The 19436-nt window shown below is 49.0% G+C and overlaps 1 protein-coding gene across 1 annotated transcript; it reads right to left on the reverse strand.

The window, feature by feature from the left end:
• Positions 1 to 948: 948 nt before the first annotated feature.
• On the reverse strand, positions 949 to 1719 carry nog2 (noggin 2). The gene has a single exon (XM_018734949.2). The coding sequence runs from the start codon at positions 1585 to 1587 to the stop codon at positions 949 to 951; it is 639 nt and encodes a 212-aa protein (XP_018590465.1). The 5' UTR covers positions 1588 to 1719.
• Positions 1720 to 19436: the final 17717 nt, after the last annotated feature.

Consider the following 19436-nt stretch of genomic DNA (forward strand, 5'->3'; position numbering starts at 1 on the left):
TCCTGAACGCTACAGTTAATCACCGCTGGCAAATGCTCTTCCATCTACACACTTAGTCACACCATCCACTCCATTTGAACCCGCTACTTACCGTCAGCACCCCCATCAAAGCCCTTCCTTACCGACCCACCGCACAAGTTAAGCAACTTGGTTGACAGTAGTAACATGTTTAAAAGATAGACTTTATTGCTAAACGTGTAACCATTACATTTACACTGATATGTTTCCTTTTTTTATTTTAGAAATATTCAAGTAGACATCTCCCATAATTACTTGTATACTCTATTTTCCTTACGTTCTATACTCACAATCGTTAAAATAATAAATAAAATTGTACAGATTTGTTTAACCTTTCTACAATACTATATGTATTCCAAAAGCTGAGTTCACGCTTTTATATATTTTTATCCTCAACTTTTCAATTATTATTAATATTAATATCATACAAAAAAAAAAAACTAGGCAGCACGTTGCAGTGACAGATCAGTCAATAATAATGTCCCGTTGAAGAAAAGGAAAAAAAAAAAAAAAAAAAAAAAAAGCAACTTCTTGGAGAAGTTTATGCAATCCATCTTCAGTTTCTCATAAAAATAAAAGCTCTTCTTTCTGAAGTGCTTGCGTTTCCCACCCCCCACCCCAAAAAAAACACGTTTTTCGGGGCTGAAATAAAATATGGTCCTGTTCATTAAAAAAAATAGCTGCATTTTTTTTTTTAAATCATAAATATGTACAATGTTGGTATCTTAATTAAAATGCTATATATAAAAATAGATTCGCCGCCGTGCCTTCCGAAATAACACGACAGCCCATCTCTTGTTTTTTTTTCTCTTTTTTTTTTTTTTTTTCTCCTCTGAAAAGTTTACAGTGCAATAGAAACCGTTATTTCCAGTCCGCCGCCCCCCCCCCCCCACCCACCCATCCCCCTCCCCCTCCCTTCTCCATAGAAACTCAACAAGAGCACTTGCATTCCGAAATGATGGGGTATTGCACCGGTATCCACGTACAGTACTTCTGCTTGAGGAACCCTTGGCAATACCACCTGAGGAAAGTCTTGGTGATGGACTTGACGGGCTTACAGAACATCCCTTCTGGGAAGGAACAAGAGCGCTCATTGAAGCAGTTGCCTTCCTTGATGTAGCGCGGCCAGAACCTGACGCCCAGGTCCTTCCAGGTGTACACCACGGGACAGTGCGTGTACGTCCACAGCCACTGCAGGAATTTCCTGCGCGCCTTCTTGCCCACCTTCACCCGCCTCCCGTACGGGGTCTCGGACAGGTCCAGCTTCTTGATCTCGTTGGGCATCGGACCCGGCGTCCGCAGCGGCAGCTCGTGGGCGGAGAGGTTCATGAGCGCCGGCTGCTCGATCGACATGAAGTTGGGGTCGAAGTTGCTGCCCAGCTTTTTCCTCAGAGTCCGCTCGGCCAGGTCCTGCTCCCGGGGGTCGTGCTCCGGGTCCGGGTCCTCCTTGAGGTCGAGCACCGGGAGGTGGTCGCTGGGCGAGGGGCGCAGCCGGAGAAAAGGCTGCGAGAGCCCAAGATGGATGGACACGAGGACGTAGGCGAGGAGCGCCTGGGAGAAGAAGCCCATCTTCGCCGACGCGTCCTTCTCACTTGTTCGTTGTTCCTCCTGCTTCTCTCGGCGATTGATTCTCAGGGATACGGAGCGTCGTGCGCTTCGAAACGCAAACGCGAAGCTTTCATAAATAGTCGGTGCCCGGCGGCGGCGGCGGCGGCGGCGGAGCGCGAGCGGGGCGGTACTTTTATTTTTAATAGACGGCGCCGGGTGCGAATGTCACGGAGCGGAGCCTGAGGAAGGAAGGAAGGAAGGAAGGAAGGAAGGAAGAGCGCGTCGCTTTCTCACTTCAATCACTTGCGGGACCTCTGCGCCGCGGAGTGAGGAGTGTGCGGGTCTTCGCTCGGCTCGGACACCGCAGGACCTTCCTTCCACATGGGCGGCCGGCAGGACGGGCGGCAGGACGGGCGAGCGGGTGTCCCGCGCGCGCCCAGCAGTTACGAAACGCCACCGAAGTAGCGCCGCTTTCGAGTCACCCGCGTCCCCCGACGCGCATTTACTTACTTATTGAGCTACTTTCCAAAAATTCACGCTGGGTTTCCGATGGTCGCCATGGTTACTCGGAGACTCTGAGCCTCGACAAATTGTCTAGACTGTATGACAGGCTGGCGCGAGACAGTCGCCTGGAATGAAACCTCCTATAGATCCGTGTTTCCCGGGGGGGTGGGGAATAAAAAAGCGGGAGGGAAATTTGTATAGATTCAAAATGTTATGAGAAAGAACTCAAATCACACTCTTTATATATTTATATATTTTTTTTAAAAAAAAAATTATACAACAACAAAAAGACGTTTAGCAGCTCGCAGCCCGTCCTGGCGGCGTCTCTGAAGCACCAGCAAAGATACCCCCCACTCCAAAGAAAAAAAAAAAAAAAAAGTTTTTTTCGTTTTCAGTGTGTTTGCTTGAAATCACACCAGACTCGGGGATACCGAGCAAAAAAAAACGCTCCCGTTCACTCGTCGGTACAGTCTGGGATCAAAGTTCCATGTCCTTCGCGAACACGTCAAAATTCGCTCCACTCTGACTTCACTTGTCGCGCTTTCCGAGCAAAACGGACATTCCGCGCGCGCACGACAAGACTGGGGACGCGCGGCTCTCCCGGCGACGTCTGCGACAATGCGAGCGCCTTCCGCGCCGTCTTTTCACACGCAGCCGCACACTATTATACAGTCCATCTCAGGAGGGAATCGATCTGCGAAGCGAACTTCACTTCATTCACACTCCGCGCCTCCTCGGGCACATCCGTGTCTTCCGGGAAGCTACACGCGGTGCCGCCGGTGCATGGCAGCGAGCGTGCCGCGGGAGCCGCACACAGCCTCCGAGCGCAAATCCCCGGGAGATCCGCCGCCGCTGTCCCTTCGATATCCAGCACAGGCGCCCCCCGTTCTGAGGGGGTCTCGGACACTTGGCTCCGAAAGGTCCCCTTTGCAGCTTTAGGCACACTGTGTGTTCGCGTGTGTCTGTTGCGAGCGGAGCTCAAATCCCAAGTTAAATATCCCCCTCCGACGGTACAAAGTGTCAGCGGGTCCTGCCCACTCCTGTCACTTTCATTATGATTGACAGCCTCTCTCTGCCCCCCTCCCCTGCACAAGGGAAAAAAAAAAAAAAAAAAAAAAAAAAAAAAAACCTGACCGCAACCTATGCGACTCCTCCGGGTCCTAAAGCCGCCCATGTATGTATCTGCTAGACGGAATCTCCGCTTTCTACACTTTTCTTCGCGCAGATTTTTTTTTTCTTCAAATAATAAACCTAACCTTTTGCATTCTTAGAAGACTTACCTAGCAATTACTCTAATCTCTCTCTTTTCTTTCCTGCACGCCGCAAGACTGACGGATGTCTGGCTACACGTTGACACACTTGAGAGATAATAGGTTCAATACGAAGTCGTTTTGTTCTTAATTGAACCACTTAAGTGTTTCCTAATTTATAACATTCCCCCGAGATACAGGGCAAACATTCAACATCGGGTTCCGAGGTCTACATTAAGCGGCATTAGCATGCAGTCTTTGTTTGAAAAAAAAGAAAAAAAAAATACCGGTCCAAATGAGAGAAAACCGCAGTTTGAACCTTGAGGTCATAAAATAAGCGGGCAATTAATACTATAAATGGGCATAACGGCCTCCTACTCCAAGTCAATAGGTGATACATTCCCAGCGAAACCTTTAACTACTCATATTATTATTCAGTCGGAGAACACGCAGCAAAATCGCAAAGTTCTCTAAGACTGGCTTTGAAAACGCAGACGTAAAAATGCCGGTGCGCTGCAAGCACGTGCACGGACGGTCGCGCGGAATGTCGTGATTGGAAAATGACCCAAACGCGGAACATCGCGGCCAACCGAATCTCATTTCTTTACACGCAGACATTGTCTGTAGCGAATATAAACTGTTAAACACTGTATGCAGCAGTTTTGAACGGCGAAACAAGGCCGAATTCGCATCTTTACAAATTGGCGCGCTGGCCAGTCACACGAGCGCTTCGGCGAGCCACGCCTTCCCGTTTCATAATTTTTCATATTGTTTTATAAATATATAAATAATGACACAAAGGGTGTGAATTAAATCTGAAACGTAGAAGTGATTCCAAATACGCGACGACCTCTTCCAGCTCTGTATGGACCTCCTTTACCAGGCTTCCCTCTAATTTACAATGGCTGTAACCAGTCTAATTAATTAATTACGCCATAAACAGTAAAATAACTACTGATATCTACTAAAAGAACTGCTTTCGTTTCCTTCTGCGCTCCTTAACTAACAGCACACATGTGGAGCACTTCGGACTCACATAGACTCAGGTATTTCTGCGCGGCGTGGCTCTGCTCCAGGGTCGCTAGAGGGCGCTGTTCCAGCGCACAGGGTCCGAGATGCTGGCGGCCGCTTGTCGCTGCTGCCGCATCGCTGTGCACCGCTTTTACACACAAATTGACAGTGTATTCTGTTGCACCGAGTTCCCCGAAATATTTAATAAACGCTGTTTCTCTTAATGAAATTATAGATGAGCCACTCAATACATTGATAAGAATAACCCGTTCACTCACTTTACTTACATTTACATTTAAACGTTGAGCTGCTTAGAAGTATTTACCCGTTTATACAGCTGGCTACGGGTCTAGGGTTCGAGCCCTGTTTGGGGTGCCTTGCGGCGGACTGGCGTCCCGTCCTGGGTGTGTCCCCTCCCGCTTCGGCCTTGTGCCCTGTGTTGCCAGGTAAGGCTCCGGGTCGCCGCGGCCCCGCTTGGAACAAGCGGTTGTTGACGATGGATGGATGGATGGTAATTTTACTCGAGCAATTTAGGGTAAGTACCTTACTCAAGGGTGCTACAGCTGGAGGTGGGATTTAAACCTGCACCCTAGAACTGCAAAAGAAGCAGCTCTAACCTCTACACTACCAGCTTTTCCCTAGTCCACTCGTCCTGGTCAGGATTGCGGTGGTGTGGAGCCCATCGGCGAAATCACTTGACTCGAGGTTTGGAGTGGGGACATCCACTCCAGTCCATAATGGCAATGTGATGGTTTTAGTCCACTGTGGATGAAGAGACATGCTGCTGGAGCAGAGTTCCTAAAATGAAAAGGCACATCAAAGACTCAGTCACATAGTAATATGTTAATATAAAGATAAAAATACACTTCTTATTTCATTGTAACCATGTGTGCTCCGCAGCTTATCACAAACCATTAAGAATTGGAATTAAATTAGCTGTTTCAGATGGTAGCACAATGGCCCTTGGTGTATGGATTAAAAAAACCTCAGAAAAGCCAGAAAATACTCAGTTTTAGTACTTCTAATCACACTCATTTACTGGTTTGTCATTTGAGATAAGGCGGTCATAAAACACTTGGGTAATGTATTGTACTCCTAAGTGATACTTAATCAGAGAGTTTCCTAACATCCCACAGTAGCATAAGAGCTGCTTGTGGACCTTGTAGGAAGTAAAGATAGATAGATAGATAGATAGATAGATAGATAGATAGATAGATAGATACTCATCTTTGCACCCATATTGTTAAAAACAGGTTAATTAAAGATGTCACAGATGGAATACATAGCACTGTTACATCATTTCCACCATCTGAAAAATGCCAAACTCTACAACTATGCCTGCTATGTTTGGCTTCTGTTATTTATACTACCATCATCTGCTGATTTTTTTCATTTAGTATATTGTTGTCAGTATTAGGGTGATAGTGAAGATGTTTAGAAAGGTTTTCAAAGTTTCACCCCCTGATGTTATGCCTTTTGGCATAAATATTATAATAGATCTGAGAAAAATTTCAACATAATTTGACAATTTTTAATGGTCACTCAAATATTACCACATATAAAGCTAATTTACTGAACAAATCCACAGTCCACACTCATTTCAACTACGGTGTTTTTTTTTTTTTTTTTTGGAAATATCCAGTATAAAGGGATTCTCCAGTACAATAGCACATTAAGAAGTATTCATATTTTTATACATGCATGTTATTGAATCAAGGTAAATCTTGAGAAAACTTGCCAAATTTGTTTTAACAACACCATTACTATCTTGGCCCGAAAGGATGGGCGTGTTGCTAGAAATTGAAACACGAAGAGTTGAAGAAAGTCAACAAACTTGAACTGTTTTAAAATGTGCAAAATATTTTTTCAAAAATCGTATAAGCTGTCGTAGACGCTAAGTGACCTGTTAAACATGTGAAATAATTCTCCCACACAAAATTTTCAGACGGAACAGTTTCAGGGGGAGGAACATCTCACAAGCAAACAGTTTTCTCCAAATCTTTCATTGTCCCCACAGTCAGTGTGATTGAAATGTACATGGACTCACTCAGATGACTTTGTACAGAAGTTGTTCTGACTCAACCATCCTCCAAATGAGACATTTGCCGAAATGTCATTTCAAACATCAATACCATTAAAACACTTTGTATCTGAGCACAGTGTCAGATCGTAGATTTCCAGCATTTTCTAACATTTGATGCAGTTGTATAAACTGAAATAATTAATATATACTATATATGAAGGAAGGCTCCAATTTTTCTCCTTGTAGTTTGGTCTATCGATTTTTTATTGTACACTTACAGCCCTTAGTTGCTGTTACCCCATATGTCAATTTCAGCAAACAGATCTGCTGAGTGAATAAACGGAAATGTCAGCGTAACAGAAGGACTTAATGTCCTCTCGCTCCTTAGGGAGGACTTTGCACTGTCTTTCCCAAAAATGTCCCTTTCCAGCGGCATCGGGATGCAGTGGACGCTGCTGTCGGACCGCTGTGCTTGTCACCGGAGTGAGTGCTGGTGGACAGCTGTTTTAAACAAGCTCAGGAGCGGCAACCAGGGTCCTAACAGAGTGAGGAAGACAGATGTCAAAACATTTGTACACAGATTAAGTTTCGTAGTTGTCAACAAATTGGGAGTTATGAATAAACATTATGGTTAACCAGTGAAAGTTAAAAAAAAAAAAAAAAAGGGGAGCGCTGGAGAGCCCCGCGTGGGTGTGTGTGCGTTCGAGCGCCGGGCGGCACGACGCGCGATCGCCGGGCCGGTTCTGAAAGACGCGTTCTATGCGTGAGAGGAAACCCCGGTGAGACGCTCGGGCACATTATGGTGCCGAAAAGGAACGGCTCACCGGCGGAGGGCAGAAAAATAAACGCAGTAGGCAAACGCAAACTGTGAAGAGAGCGCTCCCGAAAGCTGGGTCGAGAGGCGCTAGGATGATAAAAACGGCCTTCCGGGTGTCCTGGAATACAGCGAGGGTTAGGGAGGGAGGCAAGGGAGCGCGAAGGACTGGGCCAAAGGAATGAATGGGGGTTGACGCCGGGAGCGACGGTTACTGGTAGAAGGCGGCCTTGTGGCCCGCGATCCCGTGTGGGTTTGAGCTGCGTCAGGAGTTCTCCGATGGACGGGACATATTTGACATCGTTCCACCGTGGGGGGTGTTAAGTCGGCTAGGGTTTCTCGGCTTGCTGCTGCATCGGTGCCTCGTAGGGACTTGTCAGGTGGCCCAAGCGAGATACGCCCGTTTGCCTGCGGTGCGAAAGGCTCCGTCCTGCACCGGGCGATCGGCGCTGGTGCGCCCGGAAATTTGCGTTCCGTTCGCGCCGCGCACACCGCCGTTCGGGGCGACACACGAGACGAGGCCTAGAAATACGGCCGACGAACGTACGAGAAAACGTAACAGATACAACGCAGCTGTCAGAACAGTCTCCACGGCCAGCCGAACGCCGATTCCAGCGGTTCCTGCCACTTTCGGAAGCGGCTCTGGAAATCATCTTCGATTAATTCTTGCGGAAGCTCCGTCATACGTGTTTGGATCTAAGAAAGTGACTCGGAACGGACTCCATTCATCGCCGTTTTGTTTTTGGGGACCAGCCAGAAGTCGAAGCATGCCGAGTTAGGCGAGCGTGGGCAGACCGTAACGTTTTTTTTTTCTTCTCAAAAACATCTTACGATGTTAAGCTACTTACGGTGATTCACCCATTTATGCAGTGGGGTTATTCGTACTGAAGCAGTTTAGGATACAAACCTTACTCAAAAGTACTACAGCAGGTGGTTGGGTTTGAGTCTGGGACCTCTGAGTCCAGACACAGTGGCTATAACCACTATGCCTCCTATTATCACCCCTTTAGAGGGGTAGTAGGCATGGGCTCCAGTCATGGATACATCTTTCATATGTAGCTTCACGCATGGTGTGTGAATTCACCATGTTTGTGATCATACCTCATATGTCGCCAAAGTAGAATACAGGTGGTCCCCGATTTACGTTCCGCGAAAACCCATCGTAAATCTAAAATACATTTAATACACCTAATGCACACCTTTGCGAGGCAGACTGGGAGATACGGATCCCTGCCGCTGCCCAGCATCGTGAGAGAGTATCGCACTGCATATCACTTGAATGTCTATCGCCAGCTCACCACCGTAAAGTCGAAAAAATGGGAAGTCGAACCATCGTAAATCGGGGACCACCTGTGCTGGGCACATCGAGCACATCGGGGACGGCCGTCGCAATAACTGCGGTGTTCCTTGTTTATTGTTAGTCGGCGCACGTCTTGCCGTGTTGCTTGTGCTGGTAGGAATAAAGAGGCGAATTTAGCGTTTTCCGAAAAAACACGAATGCGGCCGTGTCACATGCGGGCGGTTATTCGAGAAAGCGTTTGATTTCGGCGCGTCGAGGACAACCAAGGGTTGCACGCCGCTGCTGTGATTTGATTTGAATTTAGAGGGCCGGGGGAGGAGTCGGACGGGCGGCGGGCGTCCAAGCGAGACCGATTACGAATAGAAAGCGACGAGTTGGGAACGCAGAACGGACGACGGTCAGGAAGAGGGAACGAAAGAAAGGCTGGCTGGGAAATTAATGGAGAAGCGCAGAGAGGGCCCCGTGGTCGGCTCCGAATGTCAGAGCCGGCGCAGTAATTAGTCGTGTGATTAGCATGATAATAAAACAAGGGCTACCCTGTCACGGGAGGAGAAGCCGATACAATCCTCCGCGATTGTAAGAGCTTGTCTTCCCGCTTTCGTATGACACGTTTGGTGCCGTGGAAAAAAAAAAAAAAAAAAAGAAGAGAAAGAAAAGTGTTTTTCGCTCCTTGCCCTTAACCCTTTCCCAGACCCCCCCCCTCCCTCGGCTTTGCCAGCCCACCCTCGGCCTACATCAAAACAACAGCTGTTTATTATAAAACCGAACGAGGGGCGCCACATTTACTGCCAAACCAGGTGCCACGAAACAAAAGTCGAACGCTGGCACCGCGCCTGGGGTCGAGAACGGGAGCCGCAGACGAACGTTTTATGATTCGGTAGTAAAGGTCAGGTTATTGCACTCTTGCATTGTAACATTATTTTTATCCACGCGGAGTGGAATGTACTGTAAATATGCCACGCACCAGCTACTCTTTGCCCAAACCTCTGTGTTTTACAGAGCCGGCGTGCAGGTTTGCATAAATCACCCACCTCATAATAGTGCTTTTCTGCTCCAACGTGGACCGGTGCCTCCAGAAGCTCAGCTCCCAGTTGGCACACCGGAACGTTACCTTACCGTGAAAAGGAGGTATTGCATTTGCGCCCGTAGCACCGGAAGCTGCGTAACCTTTACCGCGTTCCGTGCGACGATGTCTAGCCAGACGAGAATATTTCGGCATCTACGAAATACGCGAATCAAATCAGAGTAAACCAGTGACATCATCGCAAACTATGGCGTTACCAGAGGCGATCTCTTAAATGTGGCTCGTTTTCCTTTTGTCGGCTGCGCGGCGCGTCATCGGTACGGGAGCTCCGCGGAGCGGCACGCAGGGTGTTGGCAAACAGTGAGTTTTACCTGCAATGAAGTAAATTCCATGTGTTTACCAGTTTGCCAATGGCTCTGGCTCAGCTGAACATTTTGTCAAACTGAGACTCTCCGGATCGTCCGCATGGGCGTTTGGACGGAACCCGCCGATTAATATTGTTGCTGCAACGGCTGAAGATCGGCTTTACACCCAAGTTAATAAATCTGATCGCATATCATGGAAATAACTGACCGAGTCTGGCTGGAAACCTTTCCAACAAATATTAGCCCCAAATATATATATTTTTTAATAAAAAAGCAAAAGAAGTTATAAAAAAAACTCAGACATTACTTATATGGGTAATAAAACAATGTATATAAGTATATGGTTTTTTTTTTTTTTTTTTTCACACTTTTATGCTTTGATTCCTTAAATCCACAACTGCAAAAGAAGCCTCACGTTGGTCTACGGACCCCAGAGTTACCCTTTTAATCCCTTCCATTTCATCTACGTTGCCCCAGAAAATGAAGGCGCTGGGAGTGGGACAGGCAGAGCGGGGATCCCATGCAGTGCAGGGCTGGAGGGAGAGATGTGGGGGGGCTACTGACCCGGCCCCCGAGCCCCCCGCCGGGGGAAGGCAGCGGCCCGCCAGCAGCCATTGTCTGAGGCCTAAAGAGTGGGGCCAGACCCACACTGGGAACCACCCTCCCTTCCAGCCAGACAGCAAGAATAGCTAATTAACAGCACCCCTCCCCTCGCAGCTCCTTCGGAGGGGGGTAAAAATAATCATCTTTTTAAAGGATCCTTGGGGGGTCAGCTAAAGAGCATGACATCATGTTTCTGGACAACTGGACATGCAGAAAACGGAGGCTTGCTGGTGGGTTTGCGGGGAACGCGGGTCGTGGATCGGGCATGTTTTCGATGCGGAACACAGCGGCGCACGCAATGGCAGAGCGAAGAGTGAGACGTCGGCTAAAAAAAAGCGAGCGAAAGACGCGCCGAGATTAATCGGGGCCGAATTTGTTCATCCCTACATCAAAAAAATTTCATTTTAAATTTTAGCTTTCTGGGAAGATTCATCCGTACGTTCCCGTCCCCTGTTTCTGCTGCTCGGTGTGCGATGCTCTTCTTCTGCCACCTTATATTTACATTAATTCATTCATCTGACGCTTTTATTCAAAGCAACTTACAACGTTAAGGTTACAATTACTAGAAGCTTGAAATTATTTACCCATTTATACAGCTGAGTAAAAGGGGGCACAGTGGCGCAGTGGCGCAGTGGGTTGGACTGCAGTCCTGCTGTCCGGTGGGTCTGGGGTTCGAGTCCCACTTGGGGTGCCTTGCGGCGGACTGGCGTCCCGTCCTGGGTGTGTCCCCTTCCCCCTCTGGCCTTACGCCCTGTGTTGCCGGGTAGGCTCCGGTTCCCCGTGACCCCGTAAGGGACGAGCGGTTCTGAAAATGTGTGTGTGTGTGTGTGTGTGTACAGCTGAGTAATTTTTACTGGAGCAATTTAATGTAAGTACTTTTCTCGAAGGAACTACAGCCGGAGGTGGGAATCGAACCTGCGACCTTCGAGTCGTTGGAGGAATCGGGCGGTAAAAACCCACTTGGCTCGATCTGAATGTTCCGGAAGCGGTGCGATTCAAGCTGTGCGTCACTTCAGCGGGGGAGCTCCAGGAACACGTACGCGCGTAGGAGCTCGTGCGTCCGTATCGCCGTCCCCCCGTTGCGGGCTCCGCGTCCCTTTTGGGGACGAGCTTCCGGCAAACGCGCGGATCTAAACGTAAGTTTGACGGCCCGCTCGGACGGAAGCGAAGAACGGGAACAAAAACGACGGCGCGGCGTTTTCGGAACGGCTTCGGAGGAGAACGCGAGCGCGCCGCCCCGCTCCTACGACATGCCGGAGGTTACGGTGACGTCCGTGGTCTCCCGGCCCGCGTGGGGGCAGCGGGTGACCCGGTCTCAGCCCCAGCCTCCACCGCCGGGCGCTTCCCTTTCCCATCGCTCTCCTCTTACCCCGCGTATCCGCGCCGCGGCTCCCGGCCCACGGCTAATTGCACGGGACGCACAATGGAGAGGGCTCGAGAGAGGGAGAGAGGGGGAGAGGGCAGGAAGGGGCAGAGCCGGGCAATAACGGAGGGCCGCGCCGCCCGGGGGTGGGGTTGGGTGAAGGTGTGCGACAGTTTACTGCGGAACGGCTAATTAAATAATGCAATAAAACCGGCTTGGTTTAATAAAGCCCGGGATGCGAGGGGCACGGCGAGAGGTGGGCTGGCTGCAGAAATTGGCCTTGTACGACAAGGGGACTCGGCTCTTTGTTTCTGCTGCGATCTTTCACGCTTCCTTAGGTCTCAATAGGGCACACGGTGACAGATCATTAAGGGGAGCCCCGCGCCCGGATAGGCTCCGTTCCCCGCGGCTGCGAGCGGAGAGCGGCTCGGCGCGAAAGCGCCTCCGAAGGTGCGGGGAGATTACTGGCTGGGGATCCAGGGACGGCTAGAGCCAGACTGACTGTCTGCGGAGGCCAAAAGCACTGCGGGTAGCTCCGGGGGGGGTGCTTGTAAGAGAAATGGGAGAGGAGGGAAGGAGCACGGGGAGGTAAGGTGGTGTCGCTGCTGCATCATCAAAACAAAACGGTGCCACCAGGAAGGAACACAAAGGTTAACTAAGTCTTTTTGTCTTCATTTCTTTTTTTTTTTTCTTCGTTAAAGGACAATAAGCACATTCATTGCGATTAATGCAAAGAATAGCGGTCCGTTTTTTTTTTTTTTTTTTTCTTCCCCCCAATTACCTCCGATCGTACGTTTTGCGCAAAACCCGAAACGGCTTTTTGCGGCGACGTCCCGGCCGGTCGGGAGGAAAGCCGTCGCTTTTCAGCGAGAAGCTCTGCCGCGAGGCCGGTCTGGAGAGGTTTTTTTGTTTCTTTTTTTGTTGCGGGGAAGGGAATTCTGGAAAACATCGACTTCTGTTTCCGAGCCGATCTGCTGAGAAAAACGAAATCCCTCGGGGGTTTTTCGTTTTTTGATACGGCGCCCGGCAGAAATCGAGGCCGCGAATTTTCGACGGCGAAAAAATGCAAAATGATGCTCAGAGTCAGTCGGTGTTTTCTCTTTTGTCTTTATGAACAGATCTGCTCAAATTAGGATCCCCCCCCCCCAACAGTTGGTTCAAGAAACATTCTGGTTTATTAGCCATATAAGCAAAGTCTGGGGTGCATGGCTGCCCATATTAAAAAAAGTATGATACTTTAACAAAAGCATGGTACGAAACACACTGATGTGCATCCGTTTAGCAGACACTTTTCTCCAAAGCGACTTCCAGAAAACACCATGCAGTGTTTATGTGGCACCTTTTCACCTCTGGTGGCTCACAGTGATTGAAATACTAGAGTACGGTACACTAGTTGGGGGTGCGGTGGCGTGGCGGGTTTGGCCTGTGCCTCCTCTCTGGTGGGTGTGGGGTTTGAGTCCTGCTTGGGGTGCCCTGCGATGGACTGGCGTCCCACCCTGGGTGTGTCCCCTGCCCCGCACCCCGTGTTGCCGGGTTAGGCTCCGGTTCGCTGCGACCCTGCATGGGCCAAGTGGTTTCAGCTGGTGTGTATGTGTGTGAGTACACTAGCTGGAGTAAATTGCTGATCTTTACACCAGAGCAACACGCTCTGTCTCACACCCACACACTAAAGGCAGTTTAGAGTCACCAGTTCATTTAAGACACTGCGGGAAGAAACCAGAGCGCCCGGAGGCAACCCATGCGGACAGGCTGAGCAGGGATCAAACCCACCTCCTCTCATGTTGTCCAAGCTCTCTGAGACGACGCTTCATTTTGGATGTGATGTGTTCCTCTATGATAATTTTTTTTTGCTCTCACATACACACACACACTGTCTGAAACCACTCGTCCCAAGCGGGGTCGCGGCGAACCGAAGCCTAACCCGGCAACACGGGGCATAAGGCCGGAGGGGGAGGGGACGCACCCAGGACGGGACGCCAGTCCATCGCAAGGCACCCCAAGCGGGACCCGGTCAAACCCGCTGCGCCGCTGCACCCCCCTCCGCTCTCATTATAGCCCAGGTAAATTTTCACAGCCGTGTATTTTATCTGACGGCTTTTTCAAGGACAAGCACTCGCCGAAATTACGCGCGGTAAGCGAACGTTTACGTTTACTCATTTCGCTGACGCTTTTCTCCAAAGCGACTTACGCTGTTAAGGTCACAGTTATTTACACAACTGGGTAATTTAGGGTAAGTACCTTGCTCAAAGGTACAACAGCTGCAGGTGGGGATCAAACCTGCAACCTTTAGATCCAAAGGCAGTAGCGCTAACCACTACATACCGCCTTTCCCAAAACAAGGCAAACGCCGATGCGGCAGGTGAGGCGAAGGACAGCCGGTGACGCCGCCGTCGGACGGAAGCGTACTTTTCGAGGCGCTTAGAGTCCGGATGCGCGGCCACGAGGGGGTCCCGTCCCGGTGAGGCGGACCCTCGCACGTGAAGCGAAGCCCCCCCCCCCCCCCGCACGAATACCACCCCCAACCCCAACCCACCCCAAGTCCCACATGAGTGTGGAAGACAGGCTGCTCCCAGCGAGCGCGCAGCCATCCCCTGCGCCCGACTCCAGGGCTAAACCAGAAGCAGATGGCTTGGGAAGCATGACAAAAATCTGTGTTCTGTTAGCAGATACTTTTGAAGATTTGCTTTTTATTCTTCAAAAAAAAAAAAAAAAAAAGTTTTTTTTTTTTTTGCCAAATAGCCAGTAAACAACATGAAAGTGACAAAAGGTCTTATTTTATGATGGAAAGAAATGTGCTGAGCCTTTCAGATCCCCCTACCGCCATCGCGATTACAACCCGCCGTCGACCTGAGCTTTAAATACATCTTGAGCTGGAAATATCACAGTGTTGTTTTATTTAGTTATGACATTACATTCTGGCTGAGATCGCACACCCTCCCGGTGCCGTACGCAGAAAAACAAGCGAATCTCTGATAGTACCAGCAAATCCGAAAAAATAATCAGTCCCGTCAGGAAAGTGCGTACGGAGTGTAACCGGAACTCCGCAACGGTGCTTCCTCTTGCAGTGCGTGTGTGTGCGGTGATATGAAATACGGGCATCAGAACGAAATAAAAAGAACTCGTGTCCGAGACGCATCGGTTTATTTTAGTTTCTTTAAGGCCTGTTTTCATTCCAAAATTAATGATTGACCGCAGGTTTGAACTGTTAAAAAAAAAAAAAAAAACCATAAAATGTACGATTTAAGTTTTGACAATAGAAATACACACACACACATTTTCAGAACCGCTTGTCCCATACGGGGTCACGGGGAACCGGAGCCTACCCGGCAACACAGGGCGTAAGGCCGGAGGGGGAGGGGACACACCCAGGACGGGACGCCAGTCCGCCGCAAACAATAGAAATAATTTTTCCATTTCATCACGAGCGTTTTAATGATTCTGTTTTGTACGATGGTTTTAAGACCTAATGCATTTACAGATGGCGTTGTAAAAAAGGGTGAAGCGTGGTAGATGATGTCTATTTTGACAACATGTCCTATCCTATATGTGTATGAGTTGAGACTGTGGTGTGGAGGCCCACCTGCGAGCATCCCCTGCACACACACACACACACACACACACACACACACACACACACACACACAGCACTTTGCGCTCCAGCAGTTCCTTCGCCTGCTGTGTCTCTCGCAGGCTTCGCATCTGTCATCAGCTCATGAAATGCCACTGAGGACGACACCTCTTCCCTGCCCTGACACCTGCACGCTCCGGGTGGCCCCAGAAGTGCCATCGCGTCACCGCCGGTAACTTGGGTCACGCCGCAGAGACAGAGTCACGAGTCCCGAGCGCAACCGTCACTCGCCGGGTACAACAAACACGTACATATTGCACGGCGCTCGCACTCACTCTCGCTTCCTGCCACGCCTCTACACACACGTCTGACCCATTCGACCCTCCAGCCTCCATCGCCCTCATCATACACATGTAAAACACACAGAGTCATGCAGGTCTGTTTGCAAGTGGCATGCAAACTGACCTCCACTCCTAACACCCTCCAGAACAGCAGGAGAGACGTCCAACGAAATGCCATATATGGACAACGTTCTTATATACATACAGTATATATATATATATATATATATATATATATATATATATATATATATATATATATATATATATATATATATATAGAGGGGGCGCGGTGGCGCAGTGGGTTGGACCGGGTCCTGCTCTCTGGTGGGTCTGGGGTTCGAGTCCCGCTTGGGGTGCCTTGCGGCGGACTGGCGTCCCGTCCTGGGTGTGTCCCCTCCCCCTCTAGCCTTACGCCCTGTGTTACCGGGTGGGCTCCGGTTCCCCGTTACCCCGTATGGGACAAGCGGTTCTGAAAATGTGTGTGTGTGTGTGTATATATATATAGTGTGTATATGTAATATACTGCATATGGAGAGAGAGAGAGAGAAATGTATAATAAGGGTGTGTAAAGAATAATTTCTCAGGACTTTACATTAGAAATAATTTTTTTACTGTTCTGCAATTCATTAGATGGCGGCGCGGTGGCACGGTGGGCTTGCCTGGGTCCCACGCTGGCGGGTCTGGGGTTCGAGTCCCGTTTGGGGTGCCTTGCGATGGACTGGCGTCCCGTCTTGGGTGTGTCCCCTCCCCCTTCGGCCTCGTGCCCCGTGTTGCCGGGTTCGGCTCCGGCTTGCCGCGACCCATCTCGGAACAAATGGTTTCAGACTGTGTGTGTGCGCGCAATTCATTATTGGGCATAATTCAAGCGTGACCTAAACATTGTGCACATTAGCTAATTGCGACAAGGTTATGCCGAAACTGAATCATAATTCTTTATTTACCCTCTGATGGAATAATTAGTTTGCTGGAAAAATCCCAACATGATTACTATCATTAATGTAAATAAACGGGCTCTGGCGTTCGGAGAAGTACAATTGAAGTACGATCCATAGTTTGTACTCGATCCGGTTTGATCAAATGTAAATATTCCTCTTGAAGCGTATTTCCCGACGTGGCCTCGGCCCAAGAGAATTCGAGTCTGGGTCTTTGAACTCATGAGAATTTATATGCAGAGCTGCATTAATGATGAAAGAAGCAATAAAAGAACAATAATGGGAAGTGGTCGTCTGCTGGCGAAAATTATTGCTGGAGGAATGCGCGGAGTGAGGCTGCGTGACTTCGGTTGCCTTGGATACATTTACATTCTGCGCCGTGTTTTCATCTGAGCCAAAGAGGAGACACATGAGCAGAACTGTATGCGCTGAAAATGAGCTCGTCCATCACGTACGGGAGCGCCGATGCTGCAGGTGCCAGGGAGACGTGCATGATGGGAACACGCAAACTTACATTTATATTTACATTTATTTTTTTAGTAGACGCTTTTGTCCAAAGCGACTTCCAATGAACTCTATGTAGTGTTACCAGCCCACACGCCTTATTCACTGCAGTGATTTACAATGCTAGATACACTACTTACAATGGGTCACTCATCCATACATCAGTGGAACACACACTCTCTCTCTCTCTCTCTCTGTCACTCATACACTATGGGGGAACCTGAACAGCATGTCTTTGGAGTGTGGGAGGAAACCAGAGCACTCGAAGACTTCCACTGTTAGATACACTACTTACACTGACTCACTCATCCATACATCAGTGGAACACACACTCTCTCTCTCTCTCTCTGTCACTCATACACTATGGGGGAACCTGAACAGCATATCTTTGGAGTGTGGGAGGAAACCAGAGCACCTGAAGACTTACAATGCTAGATACACTACTTACACTAGGTCACTCATCCATACATCAGTGGAACACACTCTCTGTGAACCTGAACAGCATGTCTTTGGACTGTGGGAGGAAACCAGAGCACCCAAAGACTTACACTGCTAGATACACTACTTACACTGGGTCACTCATCCATACATCAGTGGAACACAAACACTCTCTCTGTCACTCACACACTCTGGGTGACTTAACAATGTACTGTACACTGCTTAAAATGGGTCACATATGCGAACCGCCAGAAAGCAGGAGTGTGTGAGCTTCGGTGCACCGCGGGCCTCCCCGCAATCACAGCATTGCAGTGAACTATGGGAAAACCGCACCTCCGCCAAGCATAGTTTTCCTTTCTTTTTCTTTCTTCAAACATAGGCATGAGCATCTCTTGGGTGTCAGAAAAAGAAAAAAAAAAACACCATCATTAGCGCCTCCTTTTGTTTTTCTCATGCTGTATTACCCTTATTGCCAGTGTAACCCTATACATCACTGAGGCCAGCAGTGTATTCTCACATCACCAGTTACATAATCTCTTTTCTTGTCACTTTTTGACCAGGGAGACCTTTTGTGATCCTGGTCTCCGGTCGCACGGACAGGGCGGCAACACCGGGCATTCCTCGCCTGGTGTCAGCTGCCGCTCGCCATTGAGGAGGTGATCTCAAGTGGCTCCCGTTGATCTGGGGTTTGGGGGGGTTGGTCGGGGTTGATTGGGGGTGGGAGGCGGTTCGCGCAGACGCGGCGGCTGCCGAGCCAGGATCTCCCCTGCGTGAGGGATTAACGCTGTATTTCAACACAGCTCCAGAGGTGGGTCTCATTTGCTCACGCTGCCGGATCCACCAACACTTGCTCCTCCAAACGTATTGAATTTAGTAACTACTAGAATGCGAGGTGTTAAGTAAAAGCGAGATTTTCTTGGAAAAACTAGGATACACACAGAATAGACAGAGATACAGTAGTTGCTATTACCAGTTGTTATTTGCACTTACGGAAATTACCCCAAAAAAACATTTTTAAATTATTCTTAAGTGGAGTTCTTTGGCCTTTTCTGGCTACTGTACACCTGGCCTTAAAGTATCATTTTCCCAGCATTTTGATAATTCCTCCATATTGTTGCAATCCAGTTGTATTGGGTTATGCAGTAAAATAAACCAAGGCACGATATGTTGCATACACACCACCTGTGTGTTTCACATGTATTTTTAAATATGGTAGATTACCGGACATACCGCCTAAGAGATGGCAGAGAAGGACCTTCTATGTTTCCGTACGTTTCCTTACATTCCCAGCTCCGGTGCCTCGAGGCTCTCGGTAGTGTGGCGGGATACACCTCGCACCCGTAGCGGCAGCCAAGGGCTTACATGTAGGCGGGACCCGGGGCAAAGTTGCTGTCTCTCTGAACCGGCTCTCATTCTTCTTTAATGATTCCAGTTATTTTTAATTGGGGCTGCAGAGTGACCTCATTGCATTCCGCTTCGATTACCGTTATTCATGTCTGCAAAATGAAAGTTTTGAGGCTCCCGGAGCTTCCCGTCCTCTTCGCGGGCTGCATGTCCCGGCCCGCTGGGAAAAGGGTGCGGGGGGGGGTTAGGGGGCGGCCCAGCAGGCTTTTCTTAAGGGCCACTTTTTTTTTTTTTTTTTTTTTTTTTTTTATTTTTGTAGCCAAGCGACAGGAGCTGAATTGAACGGAACACAGCTTTCCGGAACAACAGATAAAACAACTGCATTCCTGCCGCCAGGGAGGCGTTCCCTCCAGCCTTTCCTGCTCCATGATGACATCCCTGGCGAGCCGCCCATTCCCACCTCTCACAATGAGGTGTTGTTAA

Source organism: Scleropages formosus, chromosome 20 (assembly GCF_900964775.1).
Source record: "Scleropages formosus chromosome 20, fSclFor1.1, whole genome shotgun sequence".
NCBI lineage: Eukaryota > Metazoa > Chordata > Actinopteri > Osteoglossiformes > Osteoglossidae > Scleropages > Scleropages formosus.